Here is a 24,821-nt window from a genome sequence, read left to right on the forward strand (position 1 = left end):
AAACATTAGTTTGATTCGCTCTAACCTTAAAAGTAATACGACGCTTACGAACATGAACCATATCGTATTTGGTTATTACATTTATATTATTATTACATACCTAAGTTGACAATGTATTTACATATGTTACACGATTTCTTTTCTACTTAACAGTACGCACGTAAGATGCTCCATGGAACACAGAGTTTACAATAAAAGCGATATTCATTTCGATCCTACAATCGATTTAAATACGCTTGAACTTCGTATATGAATATATAGTCAAAGACATGGCTCAAATAAATTACAAATATTTGTTCATTACTACAATCCGTATATTCGCGTTTGCTTTGAAGCTATGAGAAACGCCATTTCTGTTTCTTTGTTTTTCTTCTTTACACAACTCGAAAATTAATCGAGCTGTTCATTATGGATTAAAGTTGTGTTGATTAACGGCGTGGTTTTCCTTTCAACGACAGTCGCGAGAAGGCCTCGTTTCTCTCGGTAAACAGCGACACCAATTTTAATAATCATCTCATGATTAGTTGAAATTTCGGGTACTTATTAATAGCCACGCAATACGCAGCTAAATAATTTAATACTAACGGTAACGCCAACGTTACATATTTAGCGTTGTATTTACGTATTTTAGCGAGGTTGATTTTCTTGCATAATAATTTCATTCTATAGTACATATTACCTCTTTTCCTCTCCTTAGATCCTAGATCACTATTGCCAATGATTCAGAAATTGATCGCAGACCGCAATCATTCCTTCGATTATTGCCAAACAAGACGTACAAATGCAAAATGTATATTCAGTTGCAAATGGCAATGCAATCGCCAATATTCTATGAAAGAGTGTAATATACAGATCAGTTGATGGAATGTTTTCTGCATTCTTGCTCCTACGTTTTCTCTGGCGATATAAAACGAAAAGTACTCTGCCGTGGACTTATTGAGATATTAAAATTTTTCAATAGAAATATACGTCTGTTAGTAAAAATACTATGTTTCAGTAATCACTTTTCTAAATATACAAGATGAATTAATTAATTTCATTGAACGGTACTTAAAATAACGTCATGACTGTTTCCTTTTTAAATCACTAGTGAGAGATAATTCCAATATAAAATAATTTATATTTGACCACGTTTATCGCGTTTCGAATAAAAAACGCTACGTGCAAATAATTAGCTTAAAACCCTTTGCGGACGAGTGTCGGCAAATAGACGCCCGAAGTTGATCACATTTCCGGATACTTATTTTGAGGTGTCTGACATACGTCTACTTTTCTGAGCGATAATCTTATGCGTATTTACGCATGGGTATTGTAGACTAAACAGTACTATGTTTTTGATGAAAGAAAATTATAGATCTTTGGGAATCCTATTTTCCATTTAACGTAAACTCGCGATGTAGGATGATCGTCGAGTCAAAACGAATTTCAGTCTTTCAATGGCATTACCAGACGAATCAACTAGCTTTTTTTATATTTTATATATTTTTTATAATATCTTATATACGATACCTAAAAGATCCAGAAAGGACATGTTCGATAGTGATAGTAATAATGATGAATATTATTTTAAACCTGACAGGATAGAAGACGATGACAGTACTTTAGACAATGGAAACAAACTCCGTTCAACAAGAAAGCAGCTCAGACGTTTCGATATTATTAGTGATAGTGACAGCGATGATGAACTAAATATTAAAGAAAATACAAGCCTCAACAATGAGTAACGCAAATGTTCAACGCGTATATTTTCTCAACTACGCGCGCCAATACCTCTCGTCAACAAAGGGTTTCCTAACCTCAATCATATCTATAACAAAACACGCTAAAAAAATAAAATATATCAAAAACTGTATATTTAAAAAAAATCTTCGTATTTCCCGATATTCACCTCGTTAAAAAGAAAGAAAACAAAAAGTGAAAAATAAAAAGAAGGAAATATAGGCAAGTAATATATCTCATCAAGACGTTCTCTAGGCAGACTATAATGAAAAGTTGACATTAATTTTATTAAACTACAGGTTGATGCCAAACGATTCTTCCACTAAGACAACCTGACACAAGCAAACAATGCCTTGGAGAAAATTTTGTACAGACTACAATGCCAGAGTGACTAGTGTTTATCGCTATTTCGTTCAACTGTATAGACTCGTTATAGGGAGGTACACAGTTAGATAATTCCGAACAATTTTCAGAAAATCCTAGCAAACGTACTCCGTAACCAAACGGTGAACATATTAGTCGACCATCGGCAGAGAAACATAATTCTTTTATATAACCGGAACCAACGTTAGGTTCCTCTATGTAATGCGTTAATCTAGGAGTATTTTGATGGATCATACGGTTTCTCGGAATAGCGTACATTGTTTGCTGGCCTTGCCTATTCCGATTCTGAACCCTAATTCTATCACCGATAATAACGACAGTATTGTTACTCGATCTAGAAAGCCAATCCCTCTCTCTCCTAAGCCTAGCTTCCCTAATTGCTACATGTGCTTCCCACACGTCAGTCGTACTTACATGTAACTCTATATTACCGGTAGGAAAATTTTCGATTATATTGCGTGGTCTTAAGTAGTTAAGGTGAACACTTGATCTCGGCCTGTAGTCCTGTCCTGATTCTCTTTCTTGATCACCAGAACCTTCTTCCAGTATGTTCTCATCAGCCGCATAAATGTCAGCGGCGTATATGTACCTATCCCCCTGTCTATTGTCTCTATCCGTGTTTGCACGAGAATCAGACGAACTTGAACTAGAACTAACTTCGATCGAGCCAAAATTCGCTCTTGTCGCATTTCTGTCCAAACGCGAATTCCTCGATTGCGACCGTGACGCTCTACGAGACACTGACTGCCAATTATTTCTCGGGGACCTAGCTGATTGCGCGTTATCTGAAAATCCAGCCGCGTTCGATCTCGTATCGGATGTAGTATGAACTACTCTCACGCGGTTGTTTGGACTTTCTATTAAAAAGGAAGATGTTATACCCGAGCGAGAAGGTTGAGGTTGTTGAAAATCCTCGAACTCTTCTACGGGCACTTCGTTAAACTGCGGTGCTGTCTCCTCTCCTTCTTTCGCCTGATCCGCTGTGCTGGATACATCACGCTCTTGTATGTCATGAATACAAGTCCACTGGAATATACAATCATCAATGAAATGTAAGAAATATATATGTAACCAAAGTCAATTGTGTAAGCTTCTTAATATCAACCTCTGACTTTTCTCCGTTACTGACATTCCTAGACAAAGCACACCATCCATGAGGGTGCACTTGCAAACTCGATATTATCTCAGCATCATCGCCAACAGGGAAATCGGTTAAAAATTCTACTCGGTTATGTGCACGAGAATGGGAAAAGAGATGCGTGAAACTTGCCACGTTTGGTATTGTAGTTTGAGACGATTGCATTAACCGATACATATTTGGCTAAAATAAAAATTAACTTGTATACAAAGTGTGTTAAATAAGATATGAAGATGTAGTACCAGAAATGAAACGCACTCTAAATCCTGCCAAGTCCTGAGTTAAAGTGCTTAATTTAAGGTTGTGTATAATGATGAGGTATCCAGAAGTAGTACTTATTAACATTTTATTGGCATCTGGACTAAGTCTAGTTCGCATCAGTCCGTTTGTATGGAACACACGCGTATAAAGAATACTATTTTCTGTGAAACTATTAATGTCCCAAGTATATATACTACCATCAAAACCACTGGTCAGTAATAAATTATCTTTGGGACTATACTCTATATTCTTCACCCAATTCGAATGACCTTGAAGAGTTCTTATTCTATTCTTTAAGTTTCTAGCATCCCAAAGAGCTACCGTACTATCATCTGAACATGTTGCAAACATACGTTGGTCCAAAAACCTATTGTAAAAAAAGTTATTCTTATCAGATATTTAGTGCTACAATAATTAACTTACATTATTTAAGAAAACAAGATCTACACATACCTAACACAATTAACACAATCGTTATGAGCATTATCAATCGCATGGATCAAGCTTCTCCTCAAAGGATCAAACATTAAAATACTTTTCTTCTCGCATGCCGCCAACAAAAGAGAGCTGTCATACAAAAAAAAGTATTATGTTATTATTGTATACAATATTTTTCATAGAACTAAAAGCATGGATGTACTTACCCATCTGGGGAATATTCAAGATTAAAAACTCCACCATGGGCAGCAGCTGCAGACAACGCATGATCCCAAGAAGTTACCGGTTGTATAGAGGAATAAAGAGTTTTATGAAAGTGATCAGCATGTCCCAAAGAGAACTGTACACCCAATTCGCGTTGCCTTAACCAAAGGCTACTTGCTTGTTTGGTTTTTATCCTGGGCATTTCAGCCAGGTGTAAATTTTACCAGCATCCAACTAAATATTTTTGGCAACTCAGAAAAGATCTAATACTCCGTAAACACGGCTTAAAGGCGCATAGTTCGAACTTTAACTTTACGGATTCGTTTTAAACCTTTCTTTTATCATACGATATAAATGATCGTCATTAGTATCGCCAGGAAAACGATTGATGAAAAGTTTTGATTTCTTCTCTAATAAAAAATACACCATCGACGTTTTTTTCCAAATAATTTTTACGAGATTTGAAGACGATCGTACAATACCGAGTGAAGGCTAAGGTTAAGTGCAAAATACCACTATCGGGCAGTATTACACGTGACTCTTGACAGACGCCTTTACGTTTTTTCCAATTGACGATCTTTCACAAAACTAAAAACGATTTAAATATCTAACTGAAGTGTCACGACTACAGTCCAATGTCACACTTCGATATAATTTTAAGAAATTTTAAACACCTGACACAACACGAATCAACGCCATCTTTGCTTTGACATACGTCGTGCGCTGAGAATCGACGAAACGAAAACTCGAGCGCGAGTCTCGAACAGGATTCCCATAGTGCGTTACATTCCAGGTTCAGGTAAATTAAACATACAAGTACTTCATTTCCTCGAAAATTCGTTCTTCTCTCGAAGTTAGAAAGCCATTTACGTATGAAAAACTGTAGTTGCAGTCCATTATTAGAAAACCGGTTGTACAACAAGTGTATATATGGCATTGAGCTTGGCGTAATTAATGAGTAAATAACATTAATTTATACTGAACTTCTGTTTACACACACATACATACATTTTGCTATTTTTCTAATATATTTTATCGACAACGATACGTACAGATTTATGTAACTATATAAGCATATGTACATTAACATAAAAATAACAGTATAACAGTTAAAACGAATGTAATTATTTTACACAAATATCGGTTCTTGTATAACCTAAACTTAGAGTATACACACTTCGGTAGATAATTTTCAGTCCTCGTCATAAAGAATCGTTTGTTTGTCGAAGTCAAGGCCACTTCCGCCCGAGTGCTTTTCGGTCCATTCATCGAATCTTTGAGACAGTCCTTCGGACATATAGTTTTTCCAATCACCGACTCTGCCCTTTCTTATAAATTTGTCATTCTCTGGCACGTCCTTCTGTGGAACAATTAATTCCATATTTATGGCGGGATTAACTGCCATCTTTGTGAACTTTAAGTGCTCACAAAGATCAGCGATTTGTTCCTCTGTCGCAGTTTTCCCCAGAAATTCTGCTGTCCTCCTAATCGTTTCCTTTTGATCCTGAAACATCATTGTTTGAGATATTACTTTTAACTTTATAAATAGATCGCGAATTTTTATGCGCTTATAAGAAATCTAAAGGCACACAAATATATAGGATATAGATAATGTGCATAAATATAAAAAATATTATGTCTAGATTTTACTTTTTTACTTGTATTTACAAAAATATGAATTCGGATGAATACCAGTCGTCTGATTTTAAATATATTACTATATTACCTTCTTCATTCCTTCATACGTTAAAAATAATACATTCTCTTGATCTCTTATAGCCCAGAATTTCAAAACGTGATTCCAAAACGGAGTCAATGGTACTTAAATTGAAAGTAGTTGTTAATGAACATATATACTATATAGATATCATGATACTAATAATAATAGGTAATAATTACAGACAGATTTTTATAGTAATAAATATGTAAACATATATATACACATATGCATATTCGGTACATACTACTGTCATCTAAAAACAAGTCAGCAAATTCTTCGAAGCTCCCCACTATATTATGAAATTTCTTACAATAATGATAAAAGCTTACGCAGGTATCCTTTGGATTTCTAGCAACGTAGATGACCTGAAACAATTCACAATATCGATGTAATTTATATTTTCGCTCCTTTATATAACATATCACGATCGTTGATTATAGTATAATATATCGTAAAATGTTTGAGTACTTTTGGTTTCTTTTGATGGATTTGCTGTGGCAATAAATCGAAAGGGAGGTGAGATTTAACGTATCTGGGTCGTTGCATCTTCATGACGTATTTTACCGAATCACCCATCTTCGAAAACCATTCCACAGAGTCCCCTGTGACCATCAATGACGAAGCTCTACGCAAATAAGATTCAATTGCATGATCCATGAAAATCCTCCATGAAAATTGTTTCTTTTTTTTTTTTTTTTTTTTTTAATAAAACGTACTCGAGCAACGGGTTACGTAAAAGAAACAGAGTTTCAGCACTTTTGTAATCGAAGTTATTTGCGATACACCATACCATTTCCTGTGCCCAATGACTACCTGCAATGAATTCAAAAATTGATAGAAATTCATGTCATTATACAGGATGCCCCGGATTTTAGCGGCTAAATTTTCCCATTATACATATTTTATGGATTAGAAAAAGAAAAAGATATTATATAAGCATATGTCGTTTAGAGCTTTATTAAAAAATTATGACAAATATTCCAAATACGAGTTCACGTGATCAATCGATAAAGAAAATTAATGATGCGTTTACAGAAATGAGGCAAAATAAAGATCAACTTCACAGAGTAAAAAGTTCCGCTTTCGACCGCTGTCAATCTTGTATTATCAAGAATGATGGATATTTTGAGACGGAGTGTTTGTTAATTCTGGGAGCGCTACAAGAATATCGTGTTCCTTTTAACAATCTGAGATAGTAAACACAACTCGTATAAATATAATGCGTACTTTTGCCGTAAGTTTTTAATAAAGTTTTAAACGACCTATGTTTATGTAACATTTATTCCCCCTAGTTGTAATATACTGGCAAAGTTTCGTCACTAAAATCTAGGACACACTGTATAAATATAAAACATAAAATATAGATTTGAACGAAATTTACCAGTTCTCGGATATGAAATCATCCACACATCATCGTCATAGATTTCCATATCCCTGATATTCACCCCATGAAAAACGAATTGGGGTGGTAATAAACAATGGCCTGGTTCTACTCTTAGGAAACTAGGTTTCACGCCAAACATCTTATCCAATCTTCGTCCTACATCTCCTTCGATCGTGGTGAAATTCAGAAATTTGTTGTCCACTGCAAAGATTATACTCGATGTAACAACAAAATCGTGCAATTTTTCGCCCAAATCCATGTAAATTGAACAACTTACTTGGTATACAATTTCGTTAGAAAGAAATCGAACACTGACACACGAACGGGGATGTTAATCGTCCTGCAGTCTGAAATGAAATGAGGATCACGGACTTATTGGTACCTTCTCGGTCCACTGACAGACCAGTTTTCTCTTTTTTAAACGGAAACAACTTTCGATTCTTGAGCATTTCCACTTAATATACGTATATGGTAATGATGGCTATAATATTGTGCATTAATAGGTAATTATTATGGATAAATCGATGAAAATTAAGTATGTTGCTCGGTTGGTTGTTCAGTCGTTGGACAATATTGTGCAATCATCTTAGAAAGAAACTGCGTCTCTTGTTCTGTTAAGTTTGTATATTACAAACTGATAGGAATTTTGTTTTATTTAAAACGATTTTATTTTCATAAAAATATAGAATGCTAGAAAGATGTAATTCGAAGATGATTTCGACTTATTAACTTTCTCGTAACAGATTTCTCTCTGGAGAAAGTTTACGCTTTCCAACTAAATGCACCAATACTCGTATATGTTAAGTAATGTACTTAAATCTCAAAGAATATAGGAATTCTTTTTTTGTCGCATTAGTGTTGTCTCATTGCTTTTAATCTTTTGCAACTGTTATGACTCTCAATCCCCCTATCTTCCTTATTCGCTGTCTCTCCCTATATTCGACGCATGTTGTAGACAAACAATAAACGATCTTACGAATTCTGTTTCCTGAACTCTTATAGACGATTTATGTAGATATAAGGAAAACATGCACGTGATCGATTGCTGCGGCTGCAGCTTTTGGCTTGAATCGATTATCACTCGCCAATGTTCAGGGACGAACTGCTATTGTTATTCTATGGCTCTTTCTACTGGCTAACGAACCTTCATAAAACTTTTCTGATTTTATTTATTCCATTATCTAGATACATTGATATCTACAACGAATACTTGAGATTGATTATGAGAGTGGATAAAAATACATCAACGCAATATGTACAATAAGAGAGGAAATAAAGAGACAGGATGAGGATAGGTTTAAGAAAAACAGGAATCAATGAGGGAGAATACAGTATGTTGGTAAAGGAATGTTGGCAGGAAGGAAAAGAAGAGGAAGATAGATGCCGATGGGCGAGATGGGGAAAAGGAAAGGAAGAATATTTTAGAAGGTGTGGGTACTCGGAGAAAGAGGTAGAGAGGTTTGAAAGTGAAGGGAAGGAGATGTGGAAAGTTTGGGAAGTAACAGATAGATGTAGGTGGAAGAATAAGACAGAGCAAATAAGATCTGAGAACCTAAATACGTTCAGAGACATGGAAAAATAATAGTGCTAGCTTGACCAGGTTACACAAAGAGGAATGAGCAAAGGAGGAAAATAGATTGAGATCCGGAAACAAGGAAAAAAAGAATAGATACTGCAAAGAAAAAAATAAGAGGTGACGCGAGCTATGTGGGAAAGAGCTGGAGACGCTGAAGGGATGGCAAGTATGAGGAGCGTGGAGGAGTCGCTGAAAGATGAGGGATAAAGATTGGAATAGGCAAAACAATTAGAGGAAAGAAGGAAGAAGCAGAGAAAAAAATAGAAAAGTGCTAATAAAAGGAGCTGTTACGTCTAAGTAATGGAAAAACGCACAATCAAAGAGGACACAAGGCAATGCAAAGTACATATTTAGATTACAAGGGTAGATTTGGATATGTAGTTTGTTACTTAGTCACCATAGTTTTTTTGTTCGATTTTAAACATAGTTCTTCTTAATGATGGATTACTACTGTTGTTTATGTGCATGTTTGCACAATGTAAACTGGAGGTCGCCGCAAAACTAAAAGGCAAGCGAAGGTGAAGATTGCATGTATGCATATATATTCTAAATATGTATTTTACTCTGTATATATATTCTAAAAATGCTAAAAATAGATTATATTTTTTAAGAATTTGTTTCTTAACAAGTTAACATTATCATTAAATATTACAATTGGAAATTCATCGTATGACTAAGATGGTATTTATTAATAAAAAAAATTACAATAAATTCGCACATTCGAATGCATTGATCTCTCTGCGATTTTGATTCATTTCTAGCTTAGGAACGAAACATTCCGCCTGCACGTGTGATGGAAGATGAAATTCTTCGTTCTAGATCTATTTACTAAAATCAGTCAATTTACGCTTGTATAATAAAAAGGTACGACTAATCTTAGTAACCTATATCTATATTTATAACAAACGAAAAAACACAGCCGTTATTCCTGCAAGTAACGATAATCGTTGAGTAACAGCGATGCTTTTCGAATAAGCATCCAGTATGTATATCTTCCAGCCCATATTTGCATGGGTAAATGAATTGTAATAAACGATATCTGGCCAGGTAGAGTTCGGTGTAATTTCTAGCACTCCACCTTCACCTACAAGAAATAACAGTGAATGAAGAAACACTTATTTATAAAAGAAAAAAAAAGAATTAGAAACTTTATATTTTCTTACCTGGTTCACACGTACTCACTAATGTTCTATTAAATTGTTTAAACGTCATAAAATCATCATCCAGTCTTCTGTCTCGGGCACCGTGTTTGCTTAAGCAAAGTGGCCCAACTAAAAGGAATAAATTGTTCCGGTATTACGTATCTTTTTTCGAAATAACTTCGATTACAGCCGGTTCTGTTTTTACACAGATCGAGGAAAATACACGATCCTCTTTTTACAGGATATAATTTCATTTGACGCGGTTGAAACGGCGCATCCTTAGAAAATATTCGTTTGACACTTTACACTCGAAGCTTCCTTTCGTAAATTATTGTCTTTGTAAGTTTATAAAATAAGAAATACGTTGAAATATGACTAAAAATTAAATAAAAATTCAATCGAAGATTTTTACAGGATTTGCTCGAAAATAATGTATTAAATAAAATGAAATAAAAATTTGTTCTAAGTTCTCACTCTTGCAATCTCTTCTATCCTTTTTATCGCGTGTTTCTTTCTTTTTTTCGAGAATCAATTGATCGTGTAAAAACAGGACCAGGTGTACAAATATTTTATTAGGAACCTGCGGTTGGTCTCGGTTGTCCTCTTCTGGTGAACTCAACACCCGCCAAAACTCTGATTTTACTTTGCGCCGCATCACTGAGTTTATCATATCCACCGTGTGGTTCATTAGTTATAATCAATGGGTGGTACAAATTCGGACTGTGAGGATTATTTCCGCCGTGAACACGGAAATTGTACGTCAATCCCCGACGCAGATATAGTTTGGGTACCAACTGACCCTCGATGTACCATGCCAAACCTGTAGACGTTTGTCCTACGAATTGAACAAACTAATATATTGCTTGATATTAAGTATCCCATAAATGAAGAAATATTCGCATTCTCCATTAATGAATATAATCAAAATATTCGAAATATCTCGAACTCTAAATCAAACCTGTAATTCCTTGATAGCCCTTTTTACCCCCAGACGGGCCAATAGTAGCTCTAAACGACCGAATACTTCTATCAAATATCTCTGTCTTCTCCCAAGGTTCTCTGGCAAAATAAAGTTTCCAATTAGTAGCATCTGTATAAATATAAATCATCAGCGTGTTACTTACATTAGTTTCTCATTTGTTTCCGTAAAATCCATGCACGTGTTCTCCGGTTCTTCAGGAACTAGTTCTAACTTCAGATCGCTCTTAGGATATACATCGTGGAAAGTCGGCTCTTTATTTTCATCCAATCTTCCCAAAGCCCATATCACGTAAACTGGTCTATTCGTCGGATACTCTTTATCTCCTGGATCAGCTACGATATAAAGTGTCCCATATAATTCCACTTCGGCACTTCGCTTCCATTTTATGTGCTAACTTACATGAGTTGAGAGTACGTCTATATGTAACGATACTAATTCCATCTTCTCTAACAGCAGTATACATCTGATTATTATCTAAACCCCCGAATAGTTCATCCCTGCAAACTCCCCTGTATTGGCCGAGAACTTTTCCACACTGTTGGTGAAATAGGAAAACAATTATTCTTTTTGCTTTACTTTTATTTATAGTACATTCTACAAGTCATTCGAGACACTTGCTCATGGATAGTATAGAATATTGGAGTTAGGCATAAATGGATGTAATAATTACAAACTGAATTTACATAATTTTCTATTAACTGCGTTGTAGTATAAGGAAAACTAACTGTAAGTTATGCTATGTTTTGAAGATTTTATTGCAGACCAACTTTGTTAAAGTTTGCGTTTAAAATTAACAAGTGTCTCGTAATGTATCATAAGTGTTGATAATGTTCTTGGTGTTTACGTACTGGTGCTTTCGCAGTGATGTTATAATCCACAGCGTAGCCTCGAGTACCGTCCACATAAGCAATCACAGCATCCGCGCCTTCCATTTGGCTAGAAGTTTCGGAACCAGAGAGACCGAACGCCATGTATTCATCTTCACCTAAGGTTAATTAACGTCGTATTATACGAACGCGTAATTAATTCAACATCTGGTCAAACAAGATGATACGTCATTCGAATAATCATTTTTCAAATACCTTTGTTCGAATATTAAGTTTGCTACAAGATAACTGAACATGGTTTTAACTATACTTACTAACTTGTCCTGCTAATTGGATAGTGATCTGTGGACCAAAAATTTCCCAACCGATTTGAAATCGTTTGTGGAGTTGAATGCAATTTGGTAGAGTCTGCGTGTGCTTGATCACCTGTACTTTGATAGATCGATTACTAGTACGCAAAGTTTCATTTCGATAAACTATCGAAGACTGGAAAAATTGATTACTTTTACTAACGAAGGAGGTACGTTTAATCCATCCGGAACTATGACAGAGCCGTAGCTGGTTTTAGTTTTCACGTCGAAGATACTTAACCAGTCGATATTGAAAACAGTCATGTCTCCAGGTAATTGAATCGTTATATCTTCTTCCTTGTAGGCGCGAATTGATTCCAGGCTGATGGAACGCAAGAAAACAAGATTAGCTGAGAAAATCTACTTGTTGAGAATAGAATTAACCAAAATTGAAAAATCTATTCGTTTGAAAATTTCTAATGATTACTTACTAGCCATACTCGTCGGGTACTTTCGTCCCTTTGCTGTTAGGCTGTGGACCAAGTCCAACCCAAAAATACGTGTCTGTTCCCTGCCCATCGTATGTAAATTCTGGTATTTTTATGGTTTTCGAATCCAGAATTACAATGGACCCTGAAGATACTCCGTGTGATCGTTTTGTTAATTGAGAAATCTTTTGCGGTACTGGTGGATCGAATTCGTCGGGAATGTACACGTCGCCAAACGTATTCTGAGAAAAATATTTTTTTTACGGTTATCTCAATGATATACTAACGTTGAAACAACTGTAATTACTGTTATACGATATACCTGGCTGCTCAAATCGTACACAGCGAACCATTTTATATCCGTTATTCTTTTATTATCCGGTAAAGTAAGAGTGAAATCCTTATTCAAGTACCGATCGAGGACATTCGTTCTGAAACAAGAAGATATCTTTAAATCACGTACTTTCATCTCAAGGTTTCTGTTACACCGAAACAAACTGACTTGCCCCATTCATCCGGTACGATGAAGCCTTGTGGACCAGGTCGATTCGACGCACCTGCCCAGAAAAAGGTGTCGGCTCCATTGCCATCGTAGCTAAAGGAAGTTAGCAACAACGTGTACTCGTCAACGACGTAAACGTCACCAGCTACTTGATGATGATACGCGTTCAACTTCCCAAGGTATTTCCCTCTGTATTCCTCGTGATCCGACTCGTCCAGACCTATTGATTTCGTTTCATCGTGAATCACGCTATGGTTAGAAAATGATTACTCACTTAGAAGTTCTTTGTTCCGAATCACGGTCACGAGAGAAAGTAAGGAAAATTAAACTTTACAATATAGATCACTGTTTTCATTATGATCGTGTTTACGCAATACGGACGCTTAATGGCATTAACTTGTTAAATATTCCTTACACCGATACGTTAAATATTTAGCTGTGTATTAAATATCTAGAAAATATAAAACCATTGCTGTTACATTTGATGTATGGCTATTTGAGTGATTGAACGATTGATATTAACAACTGATCGAAGCTGATATGTTTGTCATATTTGACTCGAATATCTCGAAAATTTCCTAAAACCATCACAAACCACGTTTGACAGGCGGAGATCTCAACGCACGGTCAAGGAACGTCATTCGACGCCGCGTTCACTACTCGAATTATTATCCATCGATTCACTGTCAGAACATACGGTTCCCTCGTATAATCGACAATTTTGAGAAACATACCACAGACAGGAAACAGTACACATGTCAAAAGTGTGACAAGAACAGGCGCTATCCACCTCCTCGTAACATCTGCCATCACTTCATCTTCCTTGGATTGCTGGAAATGCCTCAGGTCTTGTTCCTGAACGATTCGATTTTAGTTCTGTCGCCACTAAGATTCATGGAAAAACGAAAGCTCGATCGCACGCCAGGCGACGAAGCCCCGAGAAGAGAACGACAGAGCACGCAGTCACTGCAATGGACGCGGTTCCGACTTGTTCTGGCCACCGTCTTTAGAAAGTAGACTTTGAGTGTTCGAACGGCTTACTATACCGCTCTCCAGCCACCTTGGCACGTGTTCCTGTCTCGAAGAGAAAGTGTGCGTGTACTGGAGGTGCCTCAAACGCGTTTCAATGTCTACGGCTCACGGGTTCTCTCAACGTGTCGAATTGGAGGGACAGTGTCGTTGGACTCCTGTCTTTCCGGTACTCTAAAATGGAATGCAAGTCAGAGAGGAAAAATAAAGTTGTCGGTTGAATGGCTAAACAGCATCCGCCGTAGCGTGCTATGCCGAGGTTACTTATTTGTTTCTAAATGCACGTTTGCGAGCTCAGGATTATAATATTACGGTTCTTTATTAACATTGCAACTATCAAAGTTCGGATTTGTTTAATACAATTAATGTTGATTTTTACTGAGACAGGAATGCCATTTACGTATTCCAAGTCATACAACATTTCTATATAATTAAAGAAAGATCATTGCAGTACTATTACAATATTACGTTTATTGAAAAGTATGTATTGTACTTCAAATTGTACAAAATTCGTTTATAAAATTCTATAATAAAATGAAATAATTAAAGAACAGATATTATACAAATCTTTAAAATTCCTTCTCAATCGGAATTCGTTAATGTAAATTAAGTAAAAAAGAATTGCGAATGAAATGTCAACTCGTTAACGTTATCTTTTTAGTGGATTAGAGAGAAAAATATTTGTAAGGCGTGTATTTCGCGTTTAAATTCAACGTTGGCATGTACATACATGTATGCGTACATGATGTTTGATCGATTTAGAGCCGGCGCAATACAAAGTAAATAACTCTTAACAGTATGTTTACTAAAAACTCAAACACTTCATTATCTCGACAATGTTGAACACAGAATTTAATCGTCAGATAAATGGTAAGATATTATACTGATATGATTCTTAATTCCTCGAAATAACATCTTATGATTTATAGATTCGGTCGAGGAGCAATTCATATGGCTTCTCAGATTCGCTACAGTAAGAAAGATCAAAGATTTTTTAACGAAAATGTGAGTAAACGAATTATACCGATTATATCTGTCGTTAATAACTGTTGCTATAATTGTAGTCTATCGATAGATCTACATTATCCTACACCAAATTTGAAAACGCCTATCACGGCAGCTATCGATCGCGGTGATCTGCAGATCTTATCGTTTTTGTTAGAGAAAAATTCGACTGATCTGGACAATACTACTACTCAACCTTGGGCTAGGACTGCTCTTATGTACGCCTCTTACGTATCCAGAAACCCAGAAATATTACAGATTCTTTTGAAGAAGGGGGCAGATCCTGGAAAAGTGGATATGTAGGTCGTACAATTAATATAAATATCTGTGCTTTTATTTCTAATAAATGTACACTTGTAGAAGAGGTTGGACTTGTCTTCAGTATGCGATTGTAGCAGAACGATCGAAGAATGTAACGTTTCTTTTAGATCACGGCGTTTCAATAAATCAAAAAGACGTACAGGGAAGGACACCGCTTATGGTCTCAGGTGAAAGAAATCAAAGTGAAGATCGATTAAGATTAATTTAGACTGTCAATTTTTATGAGCACAACTAACAAAATAGGATTCAAATAGACGTTCTTTTATTCTATTAAACGTTATAATGAAATTGTAAAAATTATCTTACTTTCGATATTTTATATATATTTGCATGTTATATGCATTTTATGATTTTCTTTATCCTTAAATTTCACACAAGTACGTAAAAATCGTAGTCTACTAAGTATTTATTAAGAATCATTTGTCCAGTATACAGTTCGAACGTGGACATTCTCTCGATTTTATTGGATCACGGGGCTGACGTCAATATACGGGACAATATGGGTTTCATCGCCCTTCAAATAGCAATTTTATGGAGAAAAAGGGACGCAGCGATTATATTAATCGAAAGAGGAAGCGATATGAGCGTTGTTACACCTTCAACCAAGGCCACAATTGGACAACTTTGTAGAACCAGTATGCCGAACATTCTTCGATGCCTCGAACCAAAAAGATATTATAGCATTGATTGATATTTTTATTATAACACTGTTTTCCCCCGTATTACAAAGCTCTTTCCATTCTTAATATAATACATTTCGTTTTTCAATTTTTAAAAATGTATAAATATACGTAGAACGTCGTTCAGAAATTGAGATGGTACGGAGAAAATCTTTCTTTTGTTAATCTGTCAAATTCTTGGATCACGTTGTCGGGCAATCTCTCCTTCCACTCACCGACTTTACCACTTCGGATAAACGAACCTTCAACGGTGATTTTATTCCGCTCCTTGTTCCTTCGAACCACATCCTCCTGATTCACAGCTGGATTTTTCTTCATACTGGCAAACTTCAAATGTTCCTCCAATACTTTTACTTGAGCGTCAGTCAGAGTTCTATCAAGGAACGCAGCTGACTTCCTTATCGCACCAGGCAAGTCCTAAATTTTACAAAAAGGATATTCGTATCCTCGAAGCAACTGCAACTGTTTAAGTTTACTTACAGCTATCATATATTCGTATTTCAATAATAACATATTGAGAGTGGTCTGCTTTTTCCAGAAGTCGAGAACGTGGTCCCAATATGAAGTATAACTCACTACAAAAATAATAATTCCATGATAAAGTTATTATATAATTCATACGAGGAGCAAAAATACATATCAAATTTCACGATCGAATAAAATGTCAATTTTAGTAGCACAGAATTGATCAATACGGAATTGATGGATATCGAATTTTAAAATCGCTAATTATGTCTCTTTTATCTACGTGTTATCTTTTATCATCAATTGTAATAACATGCACGTACGTTTATCTGCTAGGAAAAGGCGACAGAAATCGGGAAAATTGCCACGATAACCTTCTATTATTTGACAATGATGAAAATAAGAGATGCAGGTATCTTTTGGATTTCTCGCCACGTAAATAATCTTCGGCTTTTTCTCGCCTGTCCGAATCTGGCGTGGAAGTAAATCAAAAGGTAAATGAGTTTTGATGAATCTTGGAGAAGCTTTATTTTTCGTATACTCCACGCTATCCACAGTTGACAGAGGTAACTGCACTTCCGGATGAATTTTTGTGTAAGGCAAATAATCAAAAAGTACGGAGTACCTAATAGAACACATAATTTGTATTATTTTTAATATTTATAAAAATCATCGATCACTTCGCTTCGTTAACTTACTCAAAAAAGGGGAACCTTTCGGATAAGTGAACTTTGGCTCCTTCAAAGTCTAAATTATTTGCGACGTTCCAGATCATTTCCTGAGTCCATGTTGTCCCTATAGTTACGTCGTTCAAATTAAAATGTAACATTTTATACCCTCTTATGACTTAATAAGATTGACTAAGATGTACCAGTCTTTGGAAAACTGCAAACCCAAATATCGTCATTCTTGACTTCGAAGTTTTCAATTACGTCTGCAAAAACTTCGTATCTCGTTGGTAAACAAAAACCGCGCACTTTGGTGTATCCAGTACGAAATTCATTTGTAAATTGGTCCTGTAGAATTTGGTCCAAGTCATCGGTCCGAAGAGTTGTCATTTTAAAACGCTATATCCTATAAAGTTGTATTTTATTCGATAAACACGGCTGCTTTTCGTTTTACGCGCTTTCTTTAAAAAGGATTGAACATAAAAATTCACTCGAATGTTTTATCTGTAATGATCGTTGATCAAAGACGCGAGGACTGATTTTGCAAAGATTATCGAATGTGCTGGCATTCGAATCAAAGATCGATATCTTATTGTATCGCGAATATATCGAACGAGATACGTTCCCAGTTTGAATAGGAAATCGACTACTTCGAAATCCGTGCATATTCTTATATAGAGCGACTAAGCAGCAATTGGGACAAACGAGATAATATCGTTGAGAGGTTTTTCTTTCGGCATTACTTTACTAGAACAAGGTTATTGTCGATTTTACACGGTTTTTTTCTTTCTACCTTGCTCTGCAAGCATAGCTCTTCTCGAGCGTTCATTTGTTCTCCGACGTGGAATGTCGATAATTTTGCAGATGACAAAAAAAACGTGTTTCATTAGACAAATTATATGAATATAAACCGTCGTGAATAGAGGGAAACAAGACAATTTTCCAGCGACGTTTTGTTCTTTTACACGCTTTCGAGTTAGCGACCAAGGACATTGAATGAATGATAAAAAATAGAATGTTGAAAGAGAAATCAGCCGCGTTGCACACGTAGGTTTCGCATAAGAAGTTGCTGATCTTTTTTCTTAAATTTAGCACAGTATGTGTGAGATACGAGAATAAAATAACGGGAGAACTGTCCCTATATGGATTCTTTATTTTTATTAACCAAATGAGTATAATCATCATACAAAAAGGTAAAATATTGAAGATAAAAATTTAAGAGACTATATTATCTAAGTCTTACGAGCGGTAAAAAGTTGTGTACTGTAATTCAGGTACTAATAACTACTTTCATCATCTTAAAGCATTTCAGTTTGCCACGATCAGGCGATCCATTCTCAATCGTGCGCTTCCTCGACGCAGGAAGTTTTCGTTTTCGAAACATCTTACCAGTAAAATGTGAGATTCTAACACTGTGAATTTACTATTGTTCCACGAAAATGACAATTATCGTTATTATATTATCATATTTAACATACGAGATTTAACATACGTGCAACGTTTCCTATCTATATATATATAGTGACGCTCGCTTAAAGCGCAGTAAATCTGGAAATTTCCATTATAATTTTGAAAAAATAGGTAGCCATTTTAATTCAAAAATATTCCAACTACCTTGACAAGGTAACAATAATAAATTTAGCAAGAGCAATCAAGAATGACAAAGTACCTCTTGTTTGCGATCACTGTATCAATGTATCGATAGATTTAGATAACGTTGAGCTCAAAATATTGGGTAACATATTGAATTTTAATGGAACGACTGCATTAAAACGAGCAGTACTACGTATTTTTGATATGAAAATATATTGGCAAGACAAAGTTTCTTAAATTCAATGTTAAATATAAATTGTAGGCACAAATTTGCAGAACAACGCATTATGATATCTTAATTCTTAGATCTATATCAAAAACTTCTGGATCATCTAAGTCACTATGTTATCGCTCTAATCCTCGTTACACACAAATGCCTAAATAAACTTTATGTCATAAACTTAGACGTTCATGTGTATCCTATAAAGTAAACATTAACACAATGCTAGTATATATTATGCATTATTGTAAATAAAAGTAAGATTCATGGAGAGAATTCTAGAAACAAATATCTTTAATGATCCTCTCAGCCTGAAATGCGAGATAGTTTGTACGTTCTTCTATCGTCTGTTCGATCATCAGACTGCAATTGACATTTAAACTACGCACGCGCAAACATTTCTTTAACATTACATGTTGGATATAACGCTAACGCTTTGAGACAGATCTACTTGGCCCCTCAGTACTTTTTGCTGTAATTTCTTACAAAAGATTTTGGCCATAAGTTTATTACGTCGCGCTTCTTCTTGCTTCTCCTGTTGCCGTCGCTTCTGTCGCACCTCGTTCAAACGAAGATACCGTTTGCGCAACCTCTCCCTCATTTCCTCGTTGCTCATCTTTTTCTGTGCGTAAACTGAATACAAAGGTTATAAAGGCAATAAGAATGTAAACGACAAAGAAATGAAAAAATGAAAATCCTTACCTGTTGGTTTAGAAGAAGCTCTCGGTGATTTTAAAACATTCGACGTAGTCGCCATTGCCAACAACTGTATTCGTTTTTCCTTTCTTAATTGTCGCAGATGAGATATTTCCGACATGTATTGCCGACGCGTTTCTGCATTATTTACAAAATCCGCTTTATTCTTACACAAATAATCCTAAAATCGATAAAACATTGTTATATATAATTATGCGATTTTATTATTTGCATTACATTGACTGAAATATTGTCCACATGTTGCAGGACACCCTATATATAGCGCCCACTTACCTGTAAAGTACATTTTTGCGGAGAATTTTTCTTCGAGCTAACTTTTTTAATCATGTTGCAAACACAGCCATCCGTTTTCACTTCGTTAACAGTATAATTCGATAATGGCACTTTTAAAAACGCACCCAGATTATCATTTTTCTGGCCATTTTCCTTTGCGAACGACAATTCGTACGCAATGGCTTTTGGATACGTTTGATAACAACTACAGTTTTTGACGCTTTGATATGCCGTGCCACAGCAACGACAATATTTACAATTTATATCGGAATCACTAGTTTGATTCGCCTCGTCCACGTAATTTGGTTTTCCGTTGTTGCAGGCTCTGCCACGCAACAATTCTTCGCTATTTTTCGCTCGATTATTACAAAAACAATCTTTCTCGCAGTTGCATTTTACATTACTTTGTACTTTGTACTGTGCAGTTTCGTTAACTTGTCCATTAGTAACGCAATAAGGCCACGGTTGAGTCGAACAGTCTTCCACTTCCGCGCGAGAATAGCGAGACCCATTGTATTGAGTTCTCCCATTTGAATGGCAACTGCAGAATCCTTTCGCGTTCTGCATTTCCGGTTCGCGACTGTTCTCGCAGACACAATCGCTCGAACATCCGCACAGCTTGATGCGGCTATTTTGATTCAAACTCGATACGTATCCATTATTATTCTGATAATACTTTGAACTATATCTCATTGGTGCCCGACCTTTCTTCGAGTGGTCGTTATCGCATTCGCACACCGTTGTGCAACTACATTCTTTCGAATTCCCCTCATCTCTGTCACGTGCATGGAATATCTTCTTCTGACATTCGTCGCACTTAGGAGCATTGTTACTTTCCAATGCAATTATTGGCGATGCACACGACTGACATCCTTTGGACACTACCTTTTTAGTGTCACATTTGCAGTCACACGACTTTGACCTCGAGGCGTTTATTTGATTCTTCGTTTCTTTTTGCTTAAGTGAACTCGTCTGGACTTCCTTGTTCGCACAATGATGCATTACCTCAGACGAGGAGTTACTATTCATCTGATCAGACAATCCCTGTGAGCCAACTGGACTCTCCTCTCGAAAATTTTCTATATTCGTATGCACTTTCTGGACGCTGCTCGATCGATCCTTCTGCTCCTGTAAACATTGCATGCAAGTGGTAACTACATTTTGAATGGCGTGATACTTTAAGCATTGATTCGCTTGTTCGTTGCATTTGTGATTGTTTTGGAAGTGCAGCGCACTATGCGCCGAACACTGGACATAATGCACGATTTCTGACTGCACCATAGCAGAAGCTGTAGATATTTCTTGAGGGACAGTTTGCATCCCAGTACTGACTAACTTAATTCTGGAATTGTGTAGATTAGAAGCAGACACGATCTCACCGCCAGTCTTCGAGAGGGCACTGGTAATGTTAGTCGCAGTTTGTGCGCAACTGTTTCGCTTTTTAATACGTTGGATAATACTATTTGATCTACTGGAAAGTTGACACGTTGCTAAATTGCAATGAGATGACCATGGCTCTTCCACTGAATCGGCTTGTGTATCTGATCCGTTCCTTTGCAAATAATCCTTACCATTAGGTAAATCATGTACATGCGTCAGCGACTCCATCGGTTTCCTTTTGCAGTTTCCTGACCTCGATTTCTTTGGAGACGTTCGTGATCTTTCTGGCCTTCGCGACTCTTCTAACAATTTCTTCAAATTACATAAATGACTGATTTCATTCGTGATCCAAATCAATTGATTTCTTTTCTCCATCTCGGCATAGCTAACCAATTTCGAGTCTCCGGAGTCAGAACTGCCGCACTTTTTAAGTTCGAATTGTCTTTCTGAAAATGTAGTGAGCAATCTCCAATCGTCACGTTCTCCTGCATTGCTTGAACGAACGATGGGTCTTCTGTTGTTCACAACCGCGTCCAACAACATTCGGTTATGATCAGGAGGAGTAGCCGTCGTCGTCGTCGTCGTCGTCGTCGTCGCCGTTGTCGTCATCGTCGAATCTCTCTGAGAAATTTTACATCTTTCTTTTGTACAAAATATATCTTGCATTTTGTTGCCTTTGCGATTTCTTTGAGGTAAAAAGCATTCAGAGCTTTCGCTCTTGTCTGGATCGGTAATAGTATCGTTGCTCCGATGACAATCGTCAGATCTAAGACCCATCCTCGCTTGTCGTCCGTCAGTTTCTGTTCTGTCCGTATTCTTATCTATTTTATCACTGCTACTTTCTAACGTAATATCTTTCGTAATGCCTCTTCCATTCCTCATGGGTTTTCTTTGCGTTATTTCCTTCTGCAAATTCCAGTTACCTGAAGAATCGCTGGTATTATGCTTTTTCGTTAAAGCCTGGAGTATTTCCCTACCGTACACTCTGCTCCTAGCATCGTCAGGATTCCATGGAACATTGTCTTCTAGATTATGTTCGATTTTGTCGTCTGTATATTTGGCAGTGATCAATCTCTTGACTACATGATGTATCAGTCTTTTCTTAACTTCCTTGTCGCATTTATTCGCATCGACGAGACTTTTTAATATATTTACGCTCCGTTCTAGATCCTTCACCAAGCTATTCGACTCTCCCCATAGCTTCTCGTTAATACTGGAGCTGGTATTAGGTAGAGTAGAATGAGACCTTCCGGTCTCCGAAGATGAGATATGGCTACCGCTTCCATTAGGAACGTTCTCGTATACGTGACCATACTCGAAATACTCGAAACTATTTGCTCTGCCAGTTATATTCCCTACACCGTCAGGCTGAGGCGTATGCCTCGCAGAACCATTCTGAGATGGTTCCGAATTACTGTATCGCGGCTTTACTTTCTTACTACGCTCGTTTACTCCAACATCTCGTGTTTCATTGGCTTCATGCTTCCTCCAATTCTGAACTTTGTACGTTCCCTTTGGATTCTTTAACATTAATGTCGAATCCTTCTGCAAACTAGTTCCTCTCTTTGGTAACGGCGGCTTCTCTTCATCGAGAACCGAGACTTGCACGCCAACGGATTCTTGAGTATAAGTGCATAGACTCGTCTGTATAAGTTTATCACAAGTGGAAGGTTTATTTACAATAGTCGCGATAGAGGATGAAGAGTTAAAAATTAGTGGCAACGCGGCTCTGCTCTTATCCCTAGCGTACAAATTCAACTCGCTTTGACTTCGTTTCAACGGTAATTTAGAGGCTGGTATAATTAACGTATTCATGGATGTGCTCTTTTTTAAAGGCGACGTGTGAGGGCATATATTTTCTTTGTTCGTATTTTGTTTGCTTGTTAGCTTTCTTATCTCACCTGTGGGTTTTACAAGAGGGACCTTGGATACAAACGTTGATTTTGGAGTATCATAGTTGTGCTCCTTTTTCGAATAATGCACAAAAGCATCTTGCTGCTTGAGATCCTTAGGAAGAGATTTTTCATTGGACTTTATATCGTTTCCCGTTATTATACCTGGCAAATGATTCTTAACAATCGGAGTAATTTCAATCTCACTTTCTGATCCTGAAGCATCTCCCAGATTTAATGGTGTGGAATTAGCATTGGGAACCATAGAAGTGGTTGAATTTTTTTGAACTCCCACGAGCTTCCCAGAAATTCCCGACTCCGTAGTACCTTCTGGATCCAATCTTAAAGCGGCAGAACAACCTCTAGCTAAAGCCATGCGTTCTATTGTACTTAATTTCTTATCATTTTGTTTACTGGGTACTAGATTAAAATAACCAACATCTGCTCCACTATCCCATTCGAGTGGCTTATGGGAAGCAATACTAGAAGTTGGAGAAGATATTTTCCTTTCTATGCTTTCTGTTAAAATCTCCTGATTTTCATTTTTCTCTTCTAGAATTGTCTCTGATGTAACATGTTTTAAATCAGACGATGGAGATTCTGGATTTGACAATGGTTGAGCATATCTAGATGATGACTCTGCGTTCGAGGATTGGCCAATAAGGGGTGGTCTCACCCATCTTCTTCTCTCTCTGGGCACACAAGTCTTTAAATTATACTCCTCTCCTATACAATCTTGTCTGTTAGCCTCTACTTTAGGATTTACTTCGTATATACTATAGTAACATTTATTTGCTTCTGGTGATGTACTAGACGTAGGCAACGAAAAATATTGATCCAAATTTGTATTTTGAGAATACTTGTGGTAATATTCCATTACCTGAGATGAAAGACTTTTGCTTGTTGGACCCAGTTTGATCTTTGGCTGCGGTGCCACAACCTGCAGAGAATGCCATGGTGTAGAACTTGTAATACAGGTTGAACATTCAAGTTTTTGTATTTCTCTTAAACGCGGGAGATCTTCTGAAGCTTCGAAATCTTGCAGATGACCTTCACAGTTCGATGCAGAGTCATACTCCATAATCACAAACTATACGTGCCTTGTCATCTTTTATTCTGAGTTTAACACAGTGTCACATTTTAACAATAAACTGATCCCTTAAAGAAAGTTGTCTATAAACATTCGGAAAATTAGCCATCCTTCTTCAATTACGGCAGCACAATCTCCTTCAAGAGTACGATGCAAGATAGAGGTTAGGACGCTATTGTAAACGAATTCAATTGTGAGGCAAAATCTAGTTCTCTTGATTGTAGAAAAACTTTCTAGCACAATTCAAGAATTATGACGTGTCAGGAAAGATTATTTTTATAATCGTCACGCTATATTTACCGTGTGTAATGTTTCAATGATAACAAAGTTTTATAACAAACACTTCGATTATTGTTTACATTTCTCTGAAAACTTAACCGTAAATTAGCGGTAATATTCTGCGTTGTATTCCCGCTACAGGGTACAATTCACA

At 36.5% G+C, this 24,821-nt stretch overlaps 5 protein-coding genes and 1 long non-coding RNA gene across 7 annotated transcripts; 2 read left to right on the plus strand and 4 right to left on the minus strand.

Annotated features, from left to right (window-relative positions):
• Positions 1-1,940: 1,940 nt before the first annotated feature.
• Positions 1,941-4,786, minus strand: LOC117209910 (DDB1- and CUL4-associated factor 10). Its single transcript, XM_033452374.1, has 5 exons — positions 4,147-4,786; positions 3,956-4,069; positions 3,500-3,869; positions 3,209-3,424; positions 1,941-3,129 (listed from the first exon to the last, which is right to left on the minus strand). The coding sequence occupies exons 1-5, from the start codon at positions 4,344-4,346 to the stop codon at positions 2,008-2,010; spliced, it is 2,022 nt and encodes a 673-aa protein (XP_033308265.1). The 5' UTR covers positions 4,347-4,786; the 3' UTR covers positions 1,941-2,007.
• LOC117209914 lies at positions 4,780-9,563 on the plus strand. Its single transcript, XR_004488010.1, has 2 exons — positions 4,780-4,943; positions 8,434-9,563. It is a non-coding gene; the product is annotated as an uncharacterized LOC117209914 (long non-coding RNA).
• Positions 5,154-7,589, minus strand: LOC117209911 (luciferin sulfotransferase-like). The gene is made up of 7 exons (XM_033452375.1): positions 7,526-7,589; positions 7,246-7,449; positions 6,581-6,677; positions 6,333-6,489; positions 6,109-6,229; positions 5,871-5,965; positions 5,154-5,648 (listed from the first exon to the last, which is right to left on the minus strand). Coding segments are annotated over exons 1-7 (987 nt in total). The 5' UTR covers positions 7,527-7,589; the 3' UTR covers positions 5,154-5,336.
• Positions 9,486-24,819, minus strand: LOC117209909 (protein Skeletor, isoforms B/C). Of its 2 annotated transcripts, XM_033452373.1 has the most exons (15): positions 20,027-24,819; positions 19,739-19,913; positions 19,488-19,669; positions 13,056-13,252; positions 12,876-12,984; positions 12,557-12,795; positions 12,279-12,447; positions 12,090-12,201; positions 11,797-11,933; positions 11,348-11,483; positions 11,091-11,280; positions 10,925-11,025; positions 10,547-10,801; positions 9,988-10,095; positions 9,486-9,908 (listed from the first exon to the last, which is right to left on the minus strand). In XM_033452373.1, the coding sequence occupies exons 1-15, from the start codon at positions 24,377-24,379 to the stop codon at positions 9,721-9,723; spliced, it is 6,651 nt and encodes a 2,216-aa protein (XP_033308264.1). In that variant the 5' UTR covers positions 24,380-24,819; the 3' UTR covers positions 9,486-9,720. The 2 variants fall into 2 exon arrangements, with proteins under 2 accessions (XP_033308264.1, XP_033308263.1); XM_033452372.1 differs by lacking the exons at positions 19,488-19,669; positions 19,739-19,913; positions 20,027-24,819 and adding an exon at positions 13,790-13,919 and having other exon boundaries at positions 13,056-13,275.
• Positions 15,275-16,132, plus strand: LOC117209912 (fibronectin type 3 and ankyrin repeat domains protein 1-like). Its single transcript, XM_033452376.1, has 2 exons — positions 15,275-15,577; positions 15,839-16,132. Exons 1-2 carry the CDS (start codon positions 15,436-15,438, stop codon positions 16,099-16,101), a joined length of 405 nt encoding a protein of 134 aa, XP_033308267.1. The 5' UTR covers positions 15,275-15,435; the 3' UTR covers positions 16,102-16,132.
• Positions 16,152-17,877, minus strand: LOC117209913 (luciferin sulfotransferase-like). Its single transcript, XM_033452377.1, has 5 exons — positions 17,427-17,877; positions 17,254-17,350; positions 16,879-17,180; positions 16,571-16,665; positions 16,152-16,507 (listed from the first exon to the last, which is right to left on the minus strand). The coding sequence occupies exons 1-5, from the start codon at positions 17,611-17,613 to the stop codon at positions 16,214-16,216; spliced, it is 975 nt and encodes a 324-aa protein (XP_033308268.1). The 5' UTR covers positions 17,614-17,877; the 3' UTR covers positions 16,152-16,213.
• Positions 24,820-24,821: the final 2 nt, after the last annotated feature.

The sequence above is a fragment of the Bombus bifarius genome, unplaced genomic scaffold (genome assembly GCF_011952205.1).
Source record: "Bombus bifarius isolate JDL3187 unplaced genomic scaffold, Bbif_JDL3187 scf7180000008194, whole genome shotgun sequence".
NCBI lineage: Eukaryota > Metazoa > Arthropoda > Insecta > Hymenoptera > Apidae > Bombus > Bombus bifarius.

Coding starts and splice junctions, on each gene's coding strand:
- LOC117209911 (XM_033452375.1), bottom strand. Junction 6,490..6,580: donor TTACGTAACCCGTTGCTCGA/GTACGTTTTATT, acceptor TTATTTGCGTAG/AGCTTCGTCATTGATGGTCA. Junction 5,649..5,870: donor CGTATGAAGGAATGAAGAAG/GTAATATAGTAA, acceptor ATGATGTTTCAG/GATCAAAAGGAAACGATTAG.
- LOC117209909 (XM_033452373.1), bottom strand. CDS start 24,379: ATGGAGTATGACTCTGCATCGAACTGTGAAGGTCATCTGCAAGATTTC. Junction 12,448..12,556: donor GTACCCGACGAGTATGGCTA/GTAAGTAATCAT, acceptor GCGTTCCATCAG/CCTGGAATCAATTCGCGCCT. Junction 11,026..11,090: donor GAAACAAATGAGAAACTAAT/GTAAGTAACACG, acceptor TTATTTTGCCAG/AGAACCTTGGGAGAAGACAG.
- LOC117209910 (XM_033452374.1), bottom strand. CDS start 4,346: ATGCCCAGGATAAAAACCAAACAAGCAAGTAGCCTTTGGTTAAGGCAA. Junction 4,070..4,146: donor CTTGAATATTCCCCAGATGG/GTAAGTACATCC, acceptor TTTGTATGACAG/CTCTCTTTTGTTGGCGGCAT. Junction 3,425..3,499: donor AGGACTTGGCAGGATTTAGA/GTGCGTTTCATT, acceptor TTTTTATTTTAG/CCAAATATGTATCGGTTAAT.
- LOC117209913 (XM_033452377.1), bottom strand. CDS start 17,613: ATGACAACTCTTCGGACCGATGACTTGGACCAAATTCTACAGGACCAA. Junction 17,351..17,426: donor TTGCAGTTTTCCAAAGACTG/GTACATCTTAGT, acceptor ACGTAACTATAG/GGACAACATGGACTCAGGAA. Junction 17,181..17,253: donor GAAAGGTTCCCCTTTTTTGA/GTAAGTTAACGA, acceptor GTGTTCTATTAG/GTACTCCGTACTTTTTGATT.
- LOC117209912 (XM_033452376.1), top strand. CDS start 15,436: ATGTACACTTGTAGAAGAGGTTGGACTTGTCTTCAGTATGCGATTGTA. Junction 15,578..15,838: donor GACACCGCTTATGGTCTCAG/GTGAAAGAAATC, acceptor TCATTTGTCCAG/TATACAGTTCGAACGTGGAC.